The sequence below is a fragment of the Rhinopithecus bieti genome, unplaced genomic scaffold (assembly GCF_001698545.2).
Source record: "Rhinopithecus bieti isolate Rb0 unplaced genomic scaffold, ASM169854v2 scaffold_29378, whole genome shotgun sequence".
Taxonomy (NCBI): Eukaryota; Metazoa; Chordata; class Mammalia; order Primates; family Cercopithecidae; genus Rhinopithecus; species Rhinopithecus bieti.
The window spans coordinates 601,795-620,932 of NW_016813019.1; the positions used below are offsets into that span (position 1 = coordinate 601,795).

Here is a 19,138-nt window from a genome sequence, read left to right on the forward strand (position 1 = left end):
AGTCTGGAATGCCGGTTAAGGAAGGAAGCAGTGGCCTGAATCGAGGGCATGAATCCAGTTAAGTGAAAGTCATCACCATTAGCAAATGTTCTACCAGAACACCCTGATGCGTGGAGATGGTGGTCATGGAGAATACTCTCATTCTGAGTGGTCCATGCCCATGCTGCACTGCCTGGTGAATATTTTTCCGCTCCTGGCCCCCAGTGGGCAGCCAAATCCCCTCATTTCATGGAGCCCTCTCTGCCAGGGGACTCTCTTGACTGGTTGGACCAGCAGGGTCCAGACCTCAGCACAGACCAGCACCATCCCACCTAACTGCCCAGGTCATCCACCATGCTTTATTTGAAAGACCCTCCATGTCTGAGTTTCTCCCCTTGACCTCTGCGGCATCTCTATGGAACATTTCATCCCCCACCCCAAATTTGAGTTTCTTGGTTTCCAATAGAGAATTTTTTTTTAAGAATAGAGTCATGTTATCTCCCTGCAAGTTGGTTCATGTCTTTGTTGTTGTTGCTTTTCTCCATTGTGACACTGCATTTTCCATCCCTCCCACCCCCTTGCAGCAGCAGACGGTGCGGCAGCTTCAAATGCTGCAGATAGTGCGAATGCCAGCCTAGTCAATGGTATGTCTCCCACGGCGAGCTCCTGGTCGTGGTTGGATGGGCGTCTCTCACCCCCACCCCATCTCTGGGCTTTCTTTCCTTGTTCTGGACTGCACAGATCTCGGATGTGCATGGGCCGCTGGGACAGTCACCCTCTCAAATGGGGCAGGCGCTTAAGACAGGAGCCACAGCCGGGAAGTCAGCTCTGCACCCTGTCAGCCTCGCAGCTGCCAAAAAGGTGCTGGCTCCTGCCGGGCCATTGACCCCCCATGGAGCCCAGACAAGAGACAAGACTTTGGCTTCAGATTGGCTCCCAAGAAGCAGCATCTCACCTGGCGTGGCCCTCTCCTAAGCGTATTCCTGGCCCTGGCTTTGGGAAGAAGGCCTGGGATCAGGGCTTGGGCTGAAGCTGGCATCTGGGTCCCCAGCAAAGGCTCTACTCCTCGACTCTAAAATTTCCTCGAGGCAAGGGGACCCAAGCCAGGATTCAGCTCCTTGACCCCATCCCGTAGCATGGCTGAGCCACCAGTAAACAGTTCTTCCTCTTCTCTTTCATGGAGCCAACGGGCAGGGGGTTCGCTTGGGCTCGGGCCTGGTTCTGTCCCTCAGATGTAGACTGGTGTTTCTTGCTGTTGCCTGTGCTGGAGCGTTTGTCCTGGGTCTTGGGGTGGAGGATGGGGGAGAGGGGCTGCCACTGTGTACTGGGGTCTGCATCTTAACCTCCTTACACACAGGCAGGAAGGAATTCCATTCACTCGCCCCAAAGCCTTCAGAAGATTTCGGATTTCTATCCCCTCCTGGTTCCAGAGCAATAGACAAGGCTTCTGTTTACTCAGATACCACCCCTACCCTCAAATTAGGTAACATAATAGTCCCCCAGGCTACTCCTGAACTGCTGAGAGCCATTAGGGTTCCATCATGAAAACATTGCCCCAGAGGAGCCAAGGGCAGGGGAAAATCTTTTTCCCACCGTCTCTGCATACCAGGCACTGGGCTATGGGTTTCTCATCCATTATATCATATCATTCACTCCTCACCACTCCTGCAAAATATGGAGACTTCTTCCCCGCGACCTCCCATCCCCTGCCCTAGACCTCTGCCCTAGCCACCTGCATTCAAAATGACCAAAGATGGAAGTACCTAGTAGGTGTCGGGGCTGAGTAAGGCACTTCTGTGAGCAGTGCCTTGCCAAGAAGGACTAATTCTGATGTGGGTCTATTTCAGGCACAGGAGGAGGAAGGAGGACAGCTTGGGGAGTGGGAGGTGTCATGCTTCAGGGAGGGGTGGCTGAGGGTAACAAGGAAAACCCATGTGGGCAAACCCATGGCTGAGAGAGAAGGAACCTGGAGGGGCACCCACTTCCCCCAGCAGTGAGCCTGCTGAGCTTTGTGAACATACAGACCCCATCCAGGCTGGCCAGTCCCAGATAAAAAGGGCAGTTTCACTTCCAAACTGCAGCGGAAAACCCCAAATATACCAAGAGAAACTGCAGGAAACGTTCATTTCTCTACCACCTATTGTATACCAGGCACTGTTGAAAGCATTGCATGTTCACCATCTCATTTAATCCTCATGACACCCCCATGATACAGGTTTTATCGTCCCCACTTTAAAGATGAGGAGACTGAGGCTCAAGGAGACCAAGACACTAGCCTAAGGTCGCAGAGCTAGAAAGTAGCAGAGCTGGGATTTGAACCCAGAACCCAGACCTGGCTGGCTCTAAAGTGTGTGCTTCTCCTCCTGATCCAGGATTTCCCAATGGAGTGTGCCTTGTAAGTTTCACAATGATGTTAAGAGGTCTTCACCCCAAGGAAAGGATTCTGCGGTCAAAGATGTTTAAGAACCACTGGATTGAATTGGTCTCTTCCTGGTTACAGAATTAGTCCTGGTTATAGGACTGCCCAGAGCCTTGAATATGCTGGTGTGTAGGGGAAAGTTACAGAGTCACACAGAGTTTCCTAGGCTGATTTGACCCATAACATACTCTGGGAAATAATGCTCTAAGCCACTGCTATTCAAAATGTGATCACAGGACCCAAAGCCTGCGCATCACCTGGGAGCTCCTTAGAAATGCAGAATCTCAGGCCCCACCCCAGACCAACTGAAGGAGAATCTGCATTTCAACAGGATTTCCAGACTCCAGGTGAGAGCAGATTACAAGTGGAGAGGCACAAGGCGGACGGAACCTTGCCGACTGAGAGGGAATTCAGTGTTCTTTCCCCTCCTTCCTCTGAGCCAAATCGCAATGACTTGGATATGGAAAAAAAATTAGGGTGATAATTTTTCCCTTTGCCCCTGCTCCCCCAACCCCCCAACTAAAAGATAGGTGTGGTCCATTCATCTTGGAAGCGTTATAATCGCCATTATTATTTAGTTATTTTTCTTTTATATTTACTAGTGTGTCACTATGTAATACATGACCTGTAATCATAGTTATAATCACATTTAATTATGCATCACGAGGCCGGGCGCAATGACTCACGGCTGTAATCCCAGCACTTTGGGAGACCAAGGTGGGTGGATTGCTTGAGGTCAGGAGTTGGAGACCAGCCTGGGCAACATGGTGAAACTCTGTCTCTACTAAAAATACAAAAAAAAAAAAAAATTAGCTGGTTATGGTGGTGGGCGCCTGTAATCCCAGCTACCCAGGAGGATGAGACAAGAGAATTGCTTGAACTCAGGAAGCGGAGCTTGCAGTGAGCCGAGATCATGCCACTGCACTCCAGCCTGGGAGACCGAGTGAGAGTCTGTCTCAGAAAAGAAAAAAAAATTATACATCATGGGCTGGGCACAGTGGCTCACGCCTGTAATCCCAACACTTTGGGGGGCCAAAGCAAGAGAATCGCTTGAGGTCAGAAGTTTGAGACCAGCCTAGACATCATAGTGAGACTACATCTCTACAAAAAAAAAAAAAAAAATTAATTAACTGGTCGTAGTGGCACACATCTATATTCCCAGCAACTCAGGAAACTGAAGTAGGAGGATTGCTTGAGCCCAGGAGTTCAAGGTTGCAGTGAACCAAGATCATGCCTCTGCACTCCAGCCTGGGCAACAATAATAATACATCATTACTAACTCCCCAAGTTTACACAGTGCTTTCCAGTGTCTTTCATAAACATCATCTTAGTTGACATCAGCCCATTTCACAGAGGAGAAAACAGAGGCACAGAGAAGAGAAGTGGTACTTACCAAGTCTCCCAGCTAGTGGTCTGTCTCCCCAGAACTTGTGTATCAGGTCAGCTAACCAGAAATCTTCCCAATCCATGCACTTCACACCCATGCCCCTTATGACGCACAGAGAGAATAGACACATTTGGAAAAGCTGCATCTGATTCCAGACACAGAGAAGGGCCTCTGAGACCCCACCTGAGGGCCCCATCTTGGACCCCATTCCTAGCTCTCCTGAAATACAGCCCATCTCCAGATCCCACATGGGGCCAAAGCTGGCTGTTCCACCATAGTTCAGGGCCAGGCAAACACCAATTTGGCCAGGAGAGCCCCAAATAAGTCCCTCGCTTCTGAGAAACCAGGCCATCTGTGCCTCAGCACTCCCAGAACATCCTTCCCTTCCTCCAGCATATGCACTGGTGATTATTTTTCTGACCACGTGTTCACTATAGAAATAAAAGAGGAAATTGCTAGCTGGGCTTAATGAGTGCACACACTGGCTATTGCATCTGATAATATGCAATGCACATAAAGGCCCCTTTGAGCCTTCTAAAACCAACTATTGAAGTGGAGTCCCCTGGTGCCCCTGAGCCCAGTCAGTAACATTATTTTAGAAAATAAAAATAATTGTTGTCATTCATTCCTGCTTACTCTAAAAAGCTTTTTTCTCTTGTGTTTTTTAATCCAGCAGCAAGAATTTTACAATAGAGACACAGAGGGTCTTTCACTTTAAAGCCCAGGGTGGGCAACTGATCCTTTGCCATGAGAGGCCATAGGGACAGCTCTGCACTTGCCCTTGGACAGACAGTGCTGGGCGAGGTTTGGGGAAGCCACTTCTCCCCTCTGAGTCACCCAGAAAGTGGGCACAGTGACAGTGATGAACTAATCTGCAGCCATGGGGTTATTCCGAGGATGCTCCTAAATGCAAGCTGTCTCTGAACTTCCCTTGGCCTCAGTTTCCCCATCTATAAAATGAGAGTGATGAAAATCCCTCCTGCCCCACCTTGCAGGGATACTGGGAAGACTGACAAGAGATGACACTTGCAAAAGCCCTTTGAAACTGCAAAAGGCTGAACCGTGCAAGTGGTTGTTATGAAGGTAACTGGGGCACTCTGGGAGGTGAATGTCTCATCCTGTTTTATGAAAGTGGAAGTTGATGAGGTTGGGAGATATAAAGCCAGCAGCTAGTTGGTGGTGAAATGAAGACTTCAGGAACCCTGTCCTAGCAGTGCCACCTCAACTTCCCTCCCCTGGGCTCAGTGGGGCTGAGGGGTGTCCATGGTCTCCCCGACGGCAACTTCTGGAGAAGCAATGGCAGGATGGAAGTAGGCACGCACTTTGGGGCCAGCTCTCCATTTACCCACTGAGACTGAAGCAGCTCATCTCCCTCTCTGAGCCTCAGTTTCTCATCTGTAAATGGGTATAATACAAGCACACCCTTCGTAGGTGAGGCTGTAGTGAGGATTAGATGGAATCTCGGAGCTTATGTGTATGCCCAGCACATGGCGGGTTGTCCTGGAATGTGAGCTGGGAGAATCACCGTTGCAGCCATCATCCATGGGTGGCCAAACTTCTCAGACCCATCACGAGGGGCAAGGCCTTTAGGCAGAGCAGGCAGAGCTCCGGGTGAGTGTGCAGGCCCAGTGGATGGGATGAGAGGGTGCTGGTGAAGGCAGGTGTGCTAAGCAAGACACAGAGGCCTCCAGTGCCCACACTGCACACCCAGCCCACAAGCTCCTGGCCAAGGCTGGAGTGGGGTCCTCCCAGGCAGCTCTGATGAGTGAGGGGGCTCCAGATGCAGCACCAGCCCTGATATGGAAGGGGGTGCCCACTGATACTACTTAGCCTGCTGCTTTAGCCTGAGCCATACCCCTACCAAGAGGTCAGCACCCCCACTGAGGACCAGGGCACTTCACCAAGAACCCGGCCACACTTGGGGTCCCTCATATACCATCATGGGGACCCCTGCTCATTCTTTGCTCTGGTCGCTCTCAGGGGCATTGGGCAAGGGGTCATCCCTGGGTGGCTTCACACTCTTCAGAAGGAGAAAGATCATCCCTCTTGAAGCCCAAAACTAAGGAACACACTGACTTCAGTGCCTTGTCCAAACTCCTCTCCATTCTAGAAACACTGTCCTCTCTCTCTCTCTCTCTCTGTCTCTCTCTCTCTCTCTCTCTCTGTCTCTCTCTCTCTCCCCCCACTCTCTCTCTCTCTCCCTCCCTCCTCTCTTGTCTGCATGTTTTCTTTTATGGGAAAATGAAAAGGATGTAACTGAACAAGTTTCCCTTGGCCTTCGCTCAACCCAGAAAACACCAAATCAGTCACAAAAGGCTTGATGTGGGGGCCTGAGTGTTTCTCTGCGCCTCCTCCAGCAGACTCTAGTCCCCTGCACCCTCTGATACTGCCCTTTGATCTGTAACACACTAAGGGCCACAAGTATTCCAGCAGAAACCTCCCTCCTGAGTCCCCTAGAGGATCAGGAGTTGCCCAGCTGGCAAGCCCCACAGCTGAGGCTGTGGCCAGGCCTGCTCCTGCTTCAGGGCCCTCCCCAGCCCGCATCCCCACACAAAGGGATGCAGTCAGCACCGCCCTCCCTCCATCTGTGACATTAATGTCCGTGGCCTGTTGCGTCTTCGTGATGACCGACCATGTCTTGTCTGTTCTCTGTTGTCTGTTAAAATTCTTTGTCGTGTAGGTAAAATGCAGGATGGCAATGTGGACGCCAGCCAGAGCAAAGGTAACCCTTTTGTATTAACCAGCATTTGTGGTCCCTGAGGCCCCTCCCCACCGGCTCTCAGAGTCACACCAGAGACAGGGACTGGCGGGGGCCAGAGGCAGACACATCCACTCCTACAGGTGTCTGAGGATGTTGGGGGTGTAGCTGTGATTCTCATTTTGCTAGGCCAAATAAAGGGGTGTCCACCGGTGAGGAGGGGGACACCCATGGGCCAGCATCTCCCTAGCCTTTGAACTCTGCTGACCATTCAGCAGAAGATTTTGAAATCTTTAAAGGTTGAGGGGTAGGGAGTTTGGCTCAGTCTCTGTCCAAAAGGGTCACGGGCCCTCCAGTCCATCCTGCATGAAGAGGCCACGCCAACTGGGATAGTGACTTGGCTCCCATGGCCGCCCTGTTTTACATGTTAAGTCTCCTTTTTTGTCCCTCCTGTCTAGTGGCTACTTAATATCCCACAACAGGTCCCAAGGACCAGCTGGGTAGAGCCCAAGCCTGTCTATCTTGTCAGAATGTGGGAAAGGACAAGGGACCACCTGGGGTAGGACCCACGGGCTTGTTCAGGCCGAGAGGGGGATCCAGGGTAACAGCATCAGTCCCTGCTGTCTCCCAGATTCCAGGTCTGAGGCAGTCAGTGCCACTGGGATCCATAGCTCCAGCTGGAAGAGGCGGGCGCCCCATCACAGGACTTCTGCACCAGTCATGCGGGGCTCACTTCGGGCAATCAGCACCTCCCCTGGGCAGGCAGGGGTGGGCACCAGTGTCTCCACCCTGTGGGCTGACCTGCATGTGTGTGTCTATGTGTCTGTGTGTGTGCACGTGCGTGATCTGCCCCCTGCAGCCAAACAGCAGGACGGGGCAGCCGCCATGGAGATGCAGCCCCTCAAGAGTGCTGAGGGCGGCGACGCTGACGACAGGAAGAAGGCCAGCATGCACAAGAAGGAGAAGTCCGTGCTGCAGGGCAAGCTCACCAAGCTGGCTGTGCAGATCGGGAAGGCAGGTGAGTGCAGCAGGTGGGAGGCAGGGGACAGGGCTCACAGGGGGACCCCAGGCAGAGCCCTGCCCCAAGCTCGCTCTCAGTTACCTCATCTGCAAAGTGGGGGGCTTGAATGAGTGCCTGAAGCCCACCCTTCTCTACCACAGCACCCAGTTTGAGTCCTGTGTACAGTAGGCACTCCATTAGCACTCAGTGATACAGAAGAGTGAAGCTCAAAGCCCAAGCTCTGGTAGCAGATGGCCTGCATTCTTGTCCAGCAACAGCTGTGAAAACTTAGGAAAGTAACTTCTCTTAGCTCTGGGCCTCCGTATCCTCATCTGTAAAATGAGGATAATAGCTGTCCCCACTTCACAGATTGCTGTGGAAGTTAAAGGAGACTCTGCATACAAGATGTTAGCACTTGGCAGGTGCAGCAGCTGGAGAGGGGCAGGGCCTGAAGTTCCAAGCAACACGGACTTTGTCCTGAGGACAGTGGGAGCCATGGAAGAGACTTGAGCAGAGGAAGACAGGAATGGGTTTGGGCTTATCATGACCACCCTGGCCACAGTGCAGAGGAAAAACTGAAGAGGTTGAGGGACAGTGCCAGGAGCCCAGGGAGAAGCCCATGGTCTGAGCCCCAGCACAACAAACTGGGCATCCCAACTAAAGTGGTAACTACAGGTGATGGCTGGTGAGAGCCCCACTGGCCCAGGTGCAAAGTGAGGCCCCGACCCTCTGGCATGGCCTAGGCTTCCCCTCCCGGGTAAGGAGGTAGCAAACACCAAGGCCTTCCCACCTGGCTGCTCCATCCTTTGTGGCTGTCTCCCCAGCTCTAATTATAGATACCACCGCGTGGGGAAGAGAAGCAGATTACAGGCTTGGCTGTCTATATTTAAACTTGGGGGCCTGGTGACAGCTCCTGGCTGCTGGGAGCTTGGCTTCCCGCCCCTTCGACTGTCAGACAGGGATGGAGCCGGCTCTGAGGCTCTGCAGCTGGAGGTGGGGGTGGAGAGCTATGGGCTCAGGGATTTCCTCTATCCTCTATCCCACCATCGCCACCGCCATAGGCAGAAGACTCCATGGAAACATGGCACTGACAGGGCCAGGAACTAAGCGATGAGAACACCCCGTGGCCTTCAAAGTCCTCACTCCTCTCCCTCCTGCACCTCAGCCCTGCCAAGAATGGAGTTCACAGTCAAGCACTCCTGGGTTCACAGCCCATATCTGCCTCTCTCTTGGGCTGAATTCCCTGAGATGAGTAAGCAAGAGATCTATTGACAGGGTGCTCTCAGGTGAGACCTGCAAGGGGCACAGGTCCAGGCCAGGGAAGAAGCCAGGGGCAGCTGAGATTTCCAGAGAACTCCCAGCCTCTCCCGATCCCTTGGGAGCTCTGGAGCAACCCAAATCCATCCCTGCCCTCCTCTGCTCAAACCTCCTCCGTGACTCTCACTGTCCTCAGGATGAAGTCCATGCTGCCCAGAACTCTAGGGTCTGTCCTACCTCAAAGCAGATGGCTGGGCTTTGGGACTAACACATCAGCCACTGGATGTTGGCCATCAGGTTGAGATGGGAGTGCATTCCCAGGCCCTTCCCGACAAGGGGACCCAGTCACCTTAGCAGGCTCCTCCTCTGTCAGAGGCTGTGGGTATGAGCAGTCTCCACAGCACCTGCAGTAGCACCTGTAGCAGATAGGGGATGGGCATGCTAAACTAGCAAGAGGAACCCCCAGGGGATCAGGATGGGTCCCCAGCTGCGTTCCTACAGTTACAGCATTTTTCTCACCTGTGGCTGCAAGCAAGTCACTTCCCCTCTCTGAGCCTCAGTTTCTTCATCTGAAAAATAGCTACCTGCTGTTTCCTCTATCTGGAATGTTCTTCCCTAGGTCACCATGCAACTGGTGTCTGCTCAAATATCACCTCCTCCCTGGCCACCCTAGCTAAAGTAACCACTCCCTACCTCCCCCCAACCATGTCACTTTCTACCACATCATCCTGGCCTTTTTCTTCACAGTATGTAGCCGTATCTGAAATTGTCTTGTTCATGTATTTGTTTTTTTTGTTTCTTGTCTTCCTCCTCCTCTAGCATGTCTGCTCTCAAGGGCAGGAACTCTTATCTTCTTTACTGCTATGTCCTTAGTTCCCAAACTAGGAACTAAGATGTGCCTGGCGTGTCATAGGTGCTCAAAAGGTATTTGTCAAATAAATGAATAAATAAATAATAACAACTTTACATCATTATTGTGTGAAAGCTCTATGCAAACCATTCCTCATTTATTCACACAGTCACTTGGCACACATCTCTTGGGCACCTACTATGTGTCAGAGCACCTACTATGTGTTGAGTACTATACTGGGCACTTTGCATGCATTACCACATTTGAGACTTACAAAATCCTAGGGAGGAAATATTCATCCCCATTATACAGAGCAGGAGACTGAGGCTCGGTGAGGATCAAGGTCTCAAGAACTTGCCACAGGTCACAAAGCAAGGAGTGGCGGAGCTGGGAGATGAGCTGGGGTCAGCCTGACCCAGAGCTCTTTCAACCAAAGGTTTGGTCCACACCACCCACAGTCTCCACTTCCTGGAACCCCTCGAGCATGTGTCCTCACATTGCAGGCTTGGTGATGTCAGCAATCACAGTGATCATCTTGGTTCTCTACTTCACCGTGGACACCTTCGTGGTCAACAAGAAGCCGTGGCTGCCTGAGTGCACGCCTGTCTACGTGCAGTACTTTGTCAAGTTCTTCATCATTGGCGTGACAGTGCTGGTGGTCGCCGTGCCCGAGGGTCTCCCTCTGGCCGTCACCATCTCATTGGCCTACTCAGTGAAGGTGAGAGGGGAGGAGAGCAGGACCAGCCGACTGATGCAGCTGCAGCCGAGGGCCTGGGGGATCACTGGGACGGGTGCTGGGGTTGGGAGATGAATGAAGAAGCCCATAGACCCCCTGGGAGCTCAAAAGAATGTATGCAGGACCCCAAAACTCTGACGCTTTCATAGAGTCCAGGGGCCTGTGGCAAACCAGAGAGCCATACCCTGGCTGAAGAGGCAGCCATTATTCAGCCCAGCCACATGCCATCTTGCAGGGATGCAGACCCAGCATTGCCACATTGTCACCTTTTTCCAAGAGAAGCCAGAAATCTGGACTTAATGTATTAACTCTCACGATTTTTAGACATTGATAATCAACTCAAAAAAATTTTTTAAATAATAAAGACATCACCGTGCAAGCCAGAATTCATCCTTAGACTACCAAATTTACACAGAAGTCTGGCGGTCTGAGACGTAGGCCCCTCAGGTAACGGTAGCGCTTGTAAAACTCATCTCAGAGGTGGCTCCCTAAAGTGAGAGGGGTAAGCCAAAACAAAAGGAGTCTGATTTCATGGAAGCCTCCTCCCCTCTGGAAAGAGGCTAAAAATATAAGACATTTTAAAGCAGTTAAATGAAGAGCTGGAGTCATGAATGTTTTCCAAGGACTGGGGCCTTTCTAAGCGCTACCTGATGGCAGAGCTGCACCTCCGCTGCACCCAGGCCATGGCTGTCTGCAGAGCCCAGTCACTGCCAGTCTGATGCTACTGGGTCACCCCCAGGTTCTCACACCCGGGTCTCATTTTTTCCCTTTGCCCCATGTGTTTTCCACCTGGAAGGGCCGGGCGTAGGGCTCCTGTTTCCAGCGCCCCATGCCTGAATGTCCCTGCGAGGGTGGAGGCGTGGCCATGTTTATAAACAAGGCATTCACTCTGAGAAATTGGCAGAGCCTCCAGAGGGCATGGTGAGCATCAGTTTTCAAGCTGGAATTTGGGCTGGGCTCTCCGATGTAATTTCATACAGAAAAGAGATCTCCAGACAGGTGCCAGAAAGTGGCAGTTCTTTGTAACAGATACGGCCCTTATCATCTTCCTGTTTTAGGGTTCTTGAAGAAACTCCATCCCCACAAACCAAAGCCCAAACAGGTCACAACAAGAGGATACTTTGGGACCCGGGGCCAGCAGAGGATGACTGCCATGAGTAGGGGGCCTCCACAGCCACTTCACTGAGCCTGGGGATGTCCTTGAAAGTTGCACAGAGCTCATTTGGGAGAATCATATACAGATGCTTTTAGGCCTCTGTGCCTTCTGCAGTTCGTATCTCTGGCACCCACTACCTTCGCTCATCTTAGGTAGTGTTACTTTTACAGACACTTGATAAACTTAGGAGAGCACCCCAACACAGGAGAGGCAGACTGTGCCCTCTGTGAGCCTGGACCTGGGAGCCACCATCAGGAGCACAAAGATGACTGACCACTTAGATCAGCACTGCCCAAAAAGAGACAGAATGGGAGCCACATGTGCAATTGTAAGTTTCCTAGTAGCGGCCAGGCATGGTAACTCATGCCTGCAATCCCCAGCACTTTCAGAGGCTGAGGCAGGAGGATCGCTTGAGCCCAGAAGTTCAAGATCAGCCTGGGCAAATAGTGAGACCCCATCTCTACAAAATAAAATAATTTTTTTAAAAAAGAAGAAAAATTCCTAGTAGCTACATTATTTTAAAAAAGTAAAAAGAAACCAGTTAATTTTAATAATGTGATGTACTTAACCCAGTATGTTAAAATTATTATCAATCCAACATGTGATCAATATAATAATTATAAATGAACTACTACTTTTACATTTTTTTCATAATATCCTCTAAATCTGATGTGTATTTTGCACTCACAGCACATTTCACTTCAGAATGGCCATATTTCAAGTGCTCAGTACCCTATACATGTATAGTCACAATACATGTGACTACCATATTGGACAGTACGGACTTAAAGATTCTTGAGCCCAACAGATGAACCCTCTTCAGAGAGTGCAGGTGGGCTGAGGCCTGATAGAAAGGTCCAGACTGTGAGGTTAAAAGGAGGTAGGTTCAAATCCTAGCCTTAAACCCCTCCAGGTGTGTAATCCTGGTCAGTCACTTTGCCTAGATTTCTTCAGTTGCCAAAATGGATTACCAGAATCTTCTCATATGCCACAGAATTCTTAAAACATCGGAGAAGACTTTGCAAACTGTAACATGTGTTGCAAATTCAAGTTGCTGTTGATCATTCAACATGCATTTATTATTACTATTGTCACAAGTTACAGTAGGAGAAACTGCAAAAGAATATAATCCTACTAATACTCATTTTTAGTAACATAAAGCTCTATTACAATTATTCTAACTGCACTTCTTTTTTACCCTGGTTATAAAGAGTTATAATGAGAAACAAAATAAAGGAAATCAAATTCCTAGGCACAGCCTAGAACTCTACCTGATTCAGCTGCTATGTCAGGAGGGCCTGCATGAAGAACAGTATTTCCTTGAGAATTACTCCATTTGCATTGTTTGTTCGAGAACCTAGAAGAAGGTATGAGTGTGGAGTTGGGCCAGAGAGAATAAAAGACAGATAGAAGAAAATGTTACGTATAGGAATACTAGGAATACTCCATTTTTGTTATAAATTTCAAAAAAAAGGATGTTGATTACAAGATGTACCTAGTTCTGCACAGTAGCTGATAATCAATATGTTTTCTTTCTCCCTTTTGTGCACATATTTTTTAAAGAAATGTGTGGTTTTTATTATGCAAGTGATAATACATGTTAGTCATAGAAAAGATAATAAAAATCTATAATTCTGTCATTTAGCAATAATGACATTAACACTTTGATATTTTTCCAGATATTTTCCTATATCCTAATTTATTTACTTTTGGTAAAATTAAAATGACAATGAAAGCCAGGCACCAGTGAAAGATGATACGTTTGAGAAAATTCATCACCAAATAAGGAATAGTTACTTTGTTGGTCTGTAAGAGAAAAATATTTAAAGTACCCAGAGAGGAACCAATCTTATTTATCTTTCCCCCTTTTTCCCATGAAGAATGTAGATTACTTCTTTAATCCAAATTAATAAATTCAATTAATTGAGTCTTTTAAATGATTCAGATACTAAAAGAGAAAGAAAAGGGCCATGCACAGACAGAAGAAGCCCAGGTGTAGGAGACACCAGCAACCAAGATCCTTTACAAGTGCAGGAAGCGAAGGGGCAGGCTGTGGTGGCTCTGCCTTATTTACTACATGTTTACCCAGTGCCTCCAGGCACCCCATGCTCCCCAGCCCCTCTCCTCACTGTTGCCCTCTCACTTGCCCCTTCTCCCAGAAAATGATGAAAGACAACAACCTGGTACGCCACCTGGATGCCTGTGAGACCATGGGCAATGCCACAGCCATCTGCTCAGACAAGACGGGCACGCTGACCACCAATCGCATGACAGTGGTACAGGCATATGTCGGTGACGTCCACTATAAAGAGATCCCTGACCCCAGCTCCATCAACACCAAGACCATGGAGCTGCTGGTCAATGCCATCGCCATCAACAGCGCCTACACCACCAAGATTCTGGTAAGTGGGTACCAGGCACATCCACCACCAGAGGGAGCAACATTCATGGGATGGTACAGAAGTACTGGGCAGGTTGAACAATATGATTCATAGTCTCAAATCCTGCTAATATATTTTGGTATGGTCAGATAGTAAGCAACATGTTTCTGTTTGACTTAATATACTATTAATATTGCTATAATGTTTGTGTGACAAACCTTTATTGTTAATTATGTTTTTTAAATCCTGTCATTGAACCCCCACTCCCCCTGCCCACACACACACAAACTTTTTATTAGTGTGCTTTTGCTGCATAACAAACTACTCCAAAACTTAATGGCTTGAAACAAACCTGTGTATTTCACTCAAAGTCCTGTGAGTCAGCAGTTCAGGCTGGATGGTTCTTCTGGTCTCAGCTGGGCTTCCTCCTGCATCTGCAGGGGGTCATGTGGACAGCTCTGCTGATCTTGGCAGAACTGTAGGCTGATCTAGCATGGCCTCAGCTGGGCTGGCTCATCCCTGCCCTGTGTGGTCTCACCTCTTCTAGCAGGCTAGCCTGGGCTTGTTCACATGGCAACAACAGGCCTCAAACAGAGAGCAGAAGTGTGCAAGTTCTCTTGAGGCCTGAACCACCACCTTGTCACTTTTTGCCACATTCTCTTGGCCAATGTAAGTCAGGAGGCCAGCCCAGATTCACACAGTGGGAAAACAGACTTCACCTCTTGATGAGAAGTGCTGTAAGGACTGGATTCAGAAAGGAGAATAATCGTGGCCATTTTCACAATCTACCACTGATGTTGTTAGTAATAGTAGTAATATTATCCATTTTGATAAGAAAAACTCTCAACTTACTGTCAGCTAAGCTACCTGGATTCACCATGCTATAAACCCTATCTGGTTTAGAAGCACAGGTTGTCCCTTTGTAATTAACCAGCACTGGATGAAGAGAAACCCAAAGTTCATCCATCCAGATGTCCATCAGCTCCCAGATGTAGAGCATTTCTGCCTTGTGAGCATCTGGGTGATCTGCTAAGCTTTTTTGTTTACCCTTCCAATGTGCTGAGCCCTGACCTCCTCCTCCTTCTGCCCCTGAGCCAGCTGCAACCCTCTCAATTAGGTGGGTTTGTAGGAGCTGCTAACAGCTTTGTCAAAATGGGGAAGAGAGCATGGGTCAGCAGCAAACAGCCAAGGGCTGGTAGGGGAAGGAAGAGGAGGCAGCTCCTGCACCCTCTGCAGCAGCTGAGCAGCCACCTGCATCACCCTGGAGCAGCAGGCTAAGGGAGGCAGAACTGACAAAGGGGAAAGTAGGTTAGAGAACCCATAAAGACGGTGCTAGAGAACCCTGGGGGTGATGCCAAACATGATGACGCTTTTGTCTTCTTCCCCCATCCCACCCAATTTGGGAATCAAGGGAGATCAGCGATGCTTTATTCTGCTCCCCAGGCTTTCCTAAAATAACTGGGATGCTGATAATGATCTCCTCCTGCAGACGTGGCAGACAGGGGAACAGGGCAATTCATAGAATGGGCTTTAGCCATGTGGGCACAGCCCTGTGGGGTGGGCTTGGATTGAGATGTGTGTAGTGCAATTATAGTCAAAAAGAGTTCTTGGGATCTGCCAAGAAGGCTGAGGAAACCTCTCCACAGTGATGGGTCTCAATTAAGCAGTGCTTTTTAGCACTGGAGGCAAAGCTGAAATGTCATTTCCAGATGTTGGTGGATTGAGTCTGTTCAAGTGGCATAAAGGACAGGGGTCAGTCGGTCCATCTGAGGAAGTGCAGCTGCTGAGGTTGAAGAGAGGTCAGGGATCTGGGAACTGGGGTCCTTGGTTTGTAACCCAGGCCAGGTCCCTTAACTCCCAGAGTTCCCTCTGTACCTGGAACCCTGGCATCAAAAGATACCTGCACCTGTCTTTCTGGGTCTTTCTTGTAAGTTCCCTGGCCACATTATTCTCTTTGCTGGGAGCTGACAGCCATCGATATGGAAAGGACAGCAGAGCCTCTGTGTGACTGGGTAGTGGTTAAAACTTGGACTCTGGAGCCAGACTGCCTTCGTTCAAATCCCTCACCAGCTGTATGAATATAAACAAATTATTTAACCTCTCAGTGCCTCAGTTTCCTAGGGGAGGGGGAGAATCTTGGATTGTTGTGAGGATAAAGTGAGTTAGTTAATGGAAAGTGCTTAGCACACAGCACTCAGTATGACTAGTATTGTTGTTATTCATCAATAAAATCATCCACTGAAAGGAGATTCCATTTGTAGCAATGCAGAGGTTAACAAATAAAGAGAGCAGATATCAGGACTAGAGAGGGAAAGGCTATGGCCCAAAACCATTTAGCCAATTAGTGGCAAAGCTAACCCATGGATACCCTAAAGCTAGCTGTTGAGTCAGATGTCCAGACTAGGTTCCTGGTCACAGAAACCAACCCTGCAGCACCTCTAGCTTACGGTCTGCTTGGGAAGAAAGGTCTGGGGTCCAGAGGGTGAGATTCACAGCCAGGGCCTGCAAGCCATATGGGGCAAAAGGCCTCTCAGGGGCTCCCCTTTCTAGGCTCAGATGAAGACTGAGAAGAGGCTCGAGCTGCTCGGCTCAGGGCAGACACCTGGCCACCCTCCAAACCAGGACAGGAAATCTAGATTGCAGGGCATTCTGAAACCATACAAGAGGAGACAGGGCAGGAATGACATGCAATGTCCACCAGCTTCACTACCCATCAGCTTTAATTGGGAAATGAGCCTGGACTGGGAAAATAAGACCCTGGGCAGGGCTGGGCTCCCATACACTGTATTTCTCCCTCCACAAGGAGGCCAGTTCCTCTGTGTCTTCTTGCTGTCTGATGCCAGGCTGTGGGCTTTTTAAGAGCAGGAGACAGCTGAATCTTCTCTCATCCCCCTCGGATAGACTTTTGGGAAGTGCTGGTTGGATGGGTGATGTAAGTGAATGGACTGGTGAATAAGTGTGTAGATGAGTAATCAATGAGATGAGGGATAGGTAGGGAGAAGGGGGAATGGATGGATGAGTGGTGGGTAGGTAGATGGATGGGTGGATGGATGAATGAGTAGATGGATGGATGGATTGATAGATGAATGCATGAATGGGTGGGTGGATGAGTAGATGGGTGAATGGGTGGATGGATGGATGGATGGTGGTTAGGTGGATGGATGGGTGGATGTGATGGTTGGTAAATGGATGGATGGATGTGTTGGTTGGTGGATGGATGAGTGGATGTATTGGCTGGTGGGTGGGTGGGTGGGTGGATGGATGGATGGATGGGATGGGTAGATGTGTTGATTGCTTGATGGAATGGAATGGTGGATGAGTAGATGGATGAATGAATGGATGGATGGATGGATGGATGGATGGATGGATGGATGAATATGTGAGTGGGCGGATGGGTGACTATGAATTTATAGGAGTCTTAAGGCAGGATTGATGTCTCTACCTTCTACTTTTTTGTTCTTGTGTGGCAGCAAAAGGCAGGAGATGGCCTTGGATCCAGTCCCATGGCCAATACCAGTGCTCTGTCACTACCTCCAGCTTGTTGAGCTGGTCTCTTCCACAACTACCCGCAGCCATCCAGGAATCATTGATCCATAGACCTCCCAATTAGCTGATGCATTTTACTGAAAAAAAAAAAAAAAAAAGTATTTGCAAGGATAGATTGCAAGGTCTACAAGATTCACAAACCATAGAGACCACCTAGTTCAGCCCCCTCAGTTTACTCTGAGAAATGGGAAGGGATTTGTCCCAAGTCACCCCATGGGTTAGTGAAGTTCCAGGTGTTCCAATACCTAGCTCAGGAAGCAATGGTTAAGAGGTTTGGCTCTAAAGTCCAACACACCAAGGTTCATATCCCAGCCCCAACACTCATCACCTGTGTGACCCTGAGCCAGTTACTTAACCTCTCTGAGCCTCTGTTTTTCAGTCTATAAAGCGAGCATATCATTGTTGCTAACATTTACTTAGCTAGGCTCAGTGCTGAGTGCTTTCCCTACCTTACTTTGTATGACAACCCACAGAGTAGGTGACACCACACCCAATGCATAGATAAGGACCCTGCAGTTGGAGCAGTTAAAGCACATGCAGAGAGTGCCCGAGCAGATCTGAGGCCAAGCCAGGATTGGAACCTAGATCTGTAACAATCCCAAGCCCAGGCAGGTCCCTGCCACTCAGGGCAGAGCTACACCTCTGCCCTGAGGCTGTTTGTCCGAGGGCTGTTGTGAAGCTTAGATGAGCTGAGGAGGTGTGTACAGCGCCCGGCACAGTGCTTGACACAGAGCAGGCAGGTGCTCATCCATGGCAGCCATTACTCTGTTTCCCTCTGCTGCTCGTTCTGAGCCTTCCCCTCTGTAGTTTGCTATGCCAGCCACTGTCTTTCCTGACCCTCCATATCCCCTTCAGATCAGCTGGCCAAACAGGACCATTCCCATCTCGCAGCTAGGAAAACCGCACTGCAGAAACAGAAGTGAACCTGTCAGGGTTGCTCCTCACCACCAAGTGGCAGAGCTGGGCCCAGAGAATTCTGGAGGAATTCACCAAGCACGCAGAAGGCAAGAGTATTCTAGGCAGGGGGCACGACCCTGCAGAGGCCGAGAGATCTTAAGATGTGTGGCTTACTTAGGAAACATGGTGATTTTTGGCCTGGGCATTTCTGCAGGGCCAGAATGATGAGAGGTGAGGCTGCAAGAACTGGGGGGAGCCAGTGGTAGCAAATAAGCCCCTAATGGGCTTTCTCCTCCCAGCATTCAGAAGAACCACCCCAGGCACAGGTGGAGGGTGGTGTGAGGGCTGAGGCTGCAGGCTGGGAGGCCTCTCAGGGGCCCAGCCCCATCCTGTACCCGATCCTTTCTGAGAATGGCAGAGCCTTTTTTCTTTCCCGAGTAGCTGGGACTACAGACATGCGCCACCACGCCCGGCTAATTTTTTTGTGTTTTTTTTAGTAGAGATGGGGTTTCACCATGTTAGCCAGGATGATCTCGAGCTCCTGACCTCGTGATCCGCCCTCCTCGGCCTCCCAAAGTGCTGGGATTACAGGCTTGAGCCACCACGCCCGGCCTCCATTCTTATTTCTAATCATCAGGAACTAAACTTGCCCTCAGAGGGAAGCTGCGTGAATCATCATTTAGTCAGAAATTGCTTCCCTGCCTCAGAAACCCTGGCACACCCTCAGATTCCCTTTGTGGTCTCGGGTGCTTTGTACGTCAAGACTTCCACTAAGCAGCTCTAGCCACCCTGCAGCTCCTCCAAGCCACAGCTGAGCTTTCAGTTAGAAATA

General features: G+C 49.7%; 1 protein-coding gene across 13 annotated transcripts in view; it reads left to right on the top strand.

Moving 5' to 3' along the window:
- ATP2B2 (ATPase plasma membrane Ca2+ transporting 2) overlaps positions 1–19,138 on the top strand; it is a 299,071-nt gene that overhangs the window by 235,423 nt on the left and 44,510 nt on the right. For 9 of the 13 annotated variants that reach the window (XM_017847503.1, XM_017847498.1, XM_017847490.1 and 6 more), the window contains 5 exons: positions 564–623; positions 6,466–6,507; positions 7,343–7,501; positions 10,094–10,308; positions 13,642–13,884. In XM_017847503.1, the coding sequence (XP_017702992.1) occupies positions 564–623; positions 6,466–6,507; positions 7,343–7,501; positions 10,094–10,308; positions 13,642–13,884 (719 nt within the window). The remainder of the gene's footprint in view (positions 1–563; positions 624–6,465; positions 6,508–7,342; positions 7,502–10,093; positions 10,309–13,641; positions 13,885–19,138) is intronic. The other 4 variants (XM_017847496.1, XM_017847502.1, XM_017847501.1 and 1 more) reach the window with 2 other exon arrangements.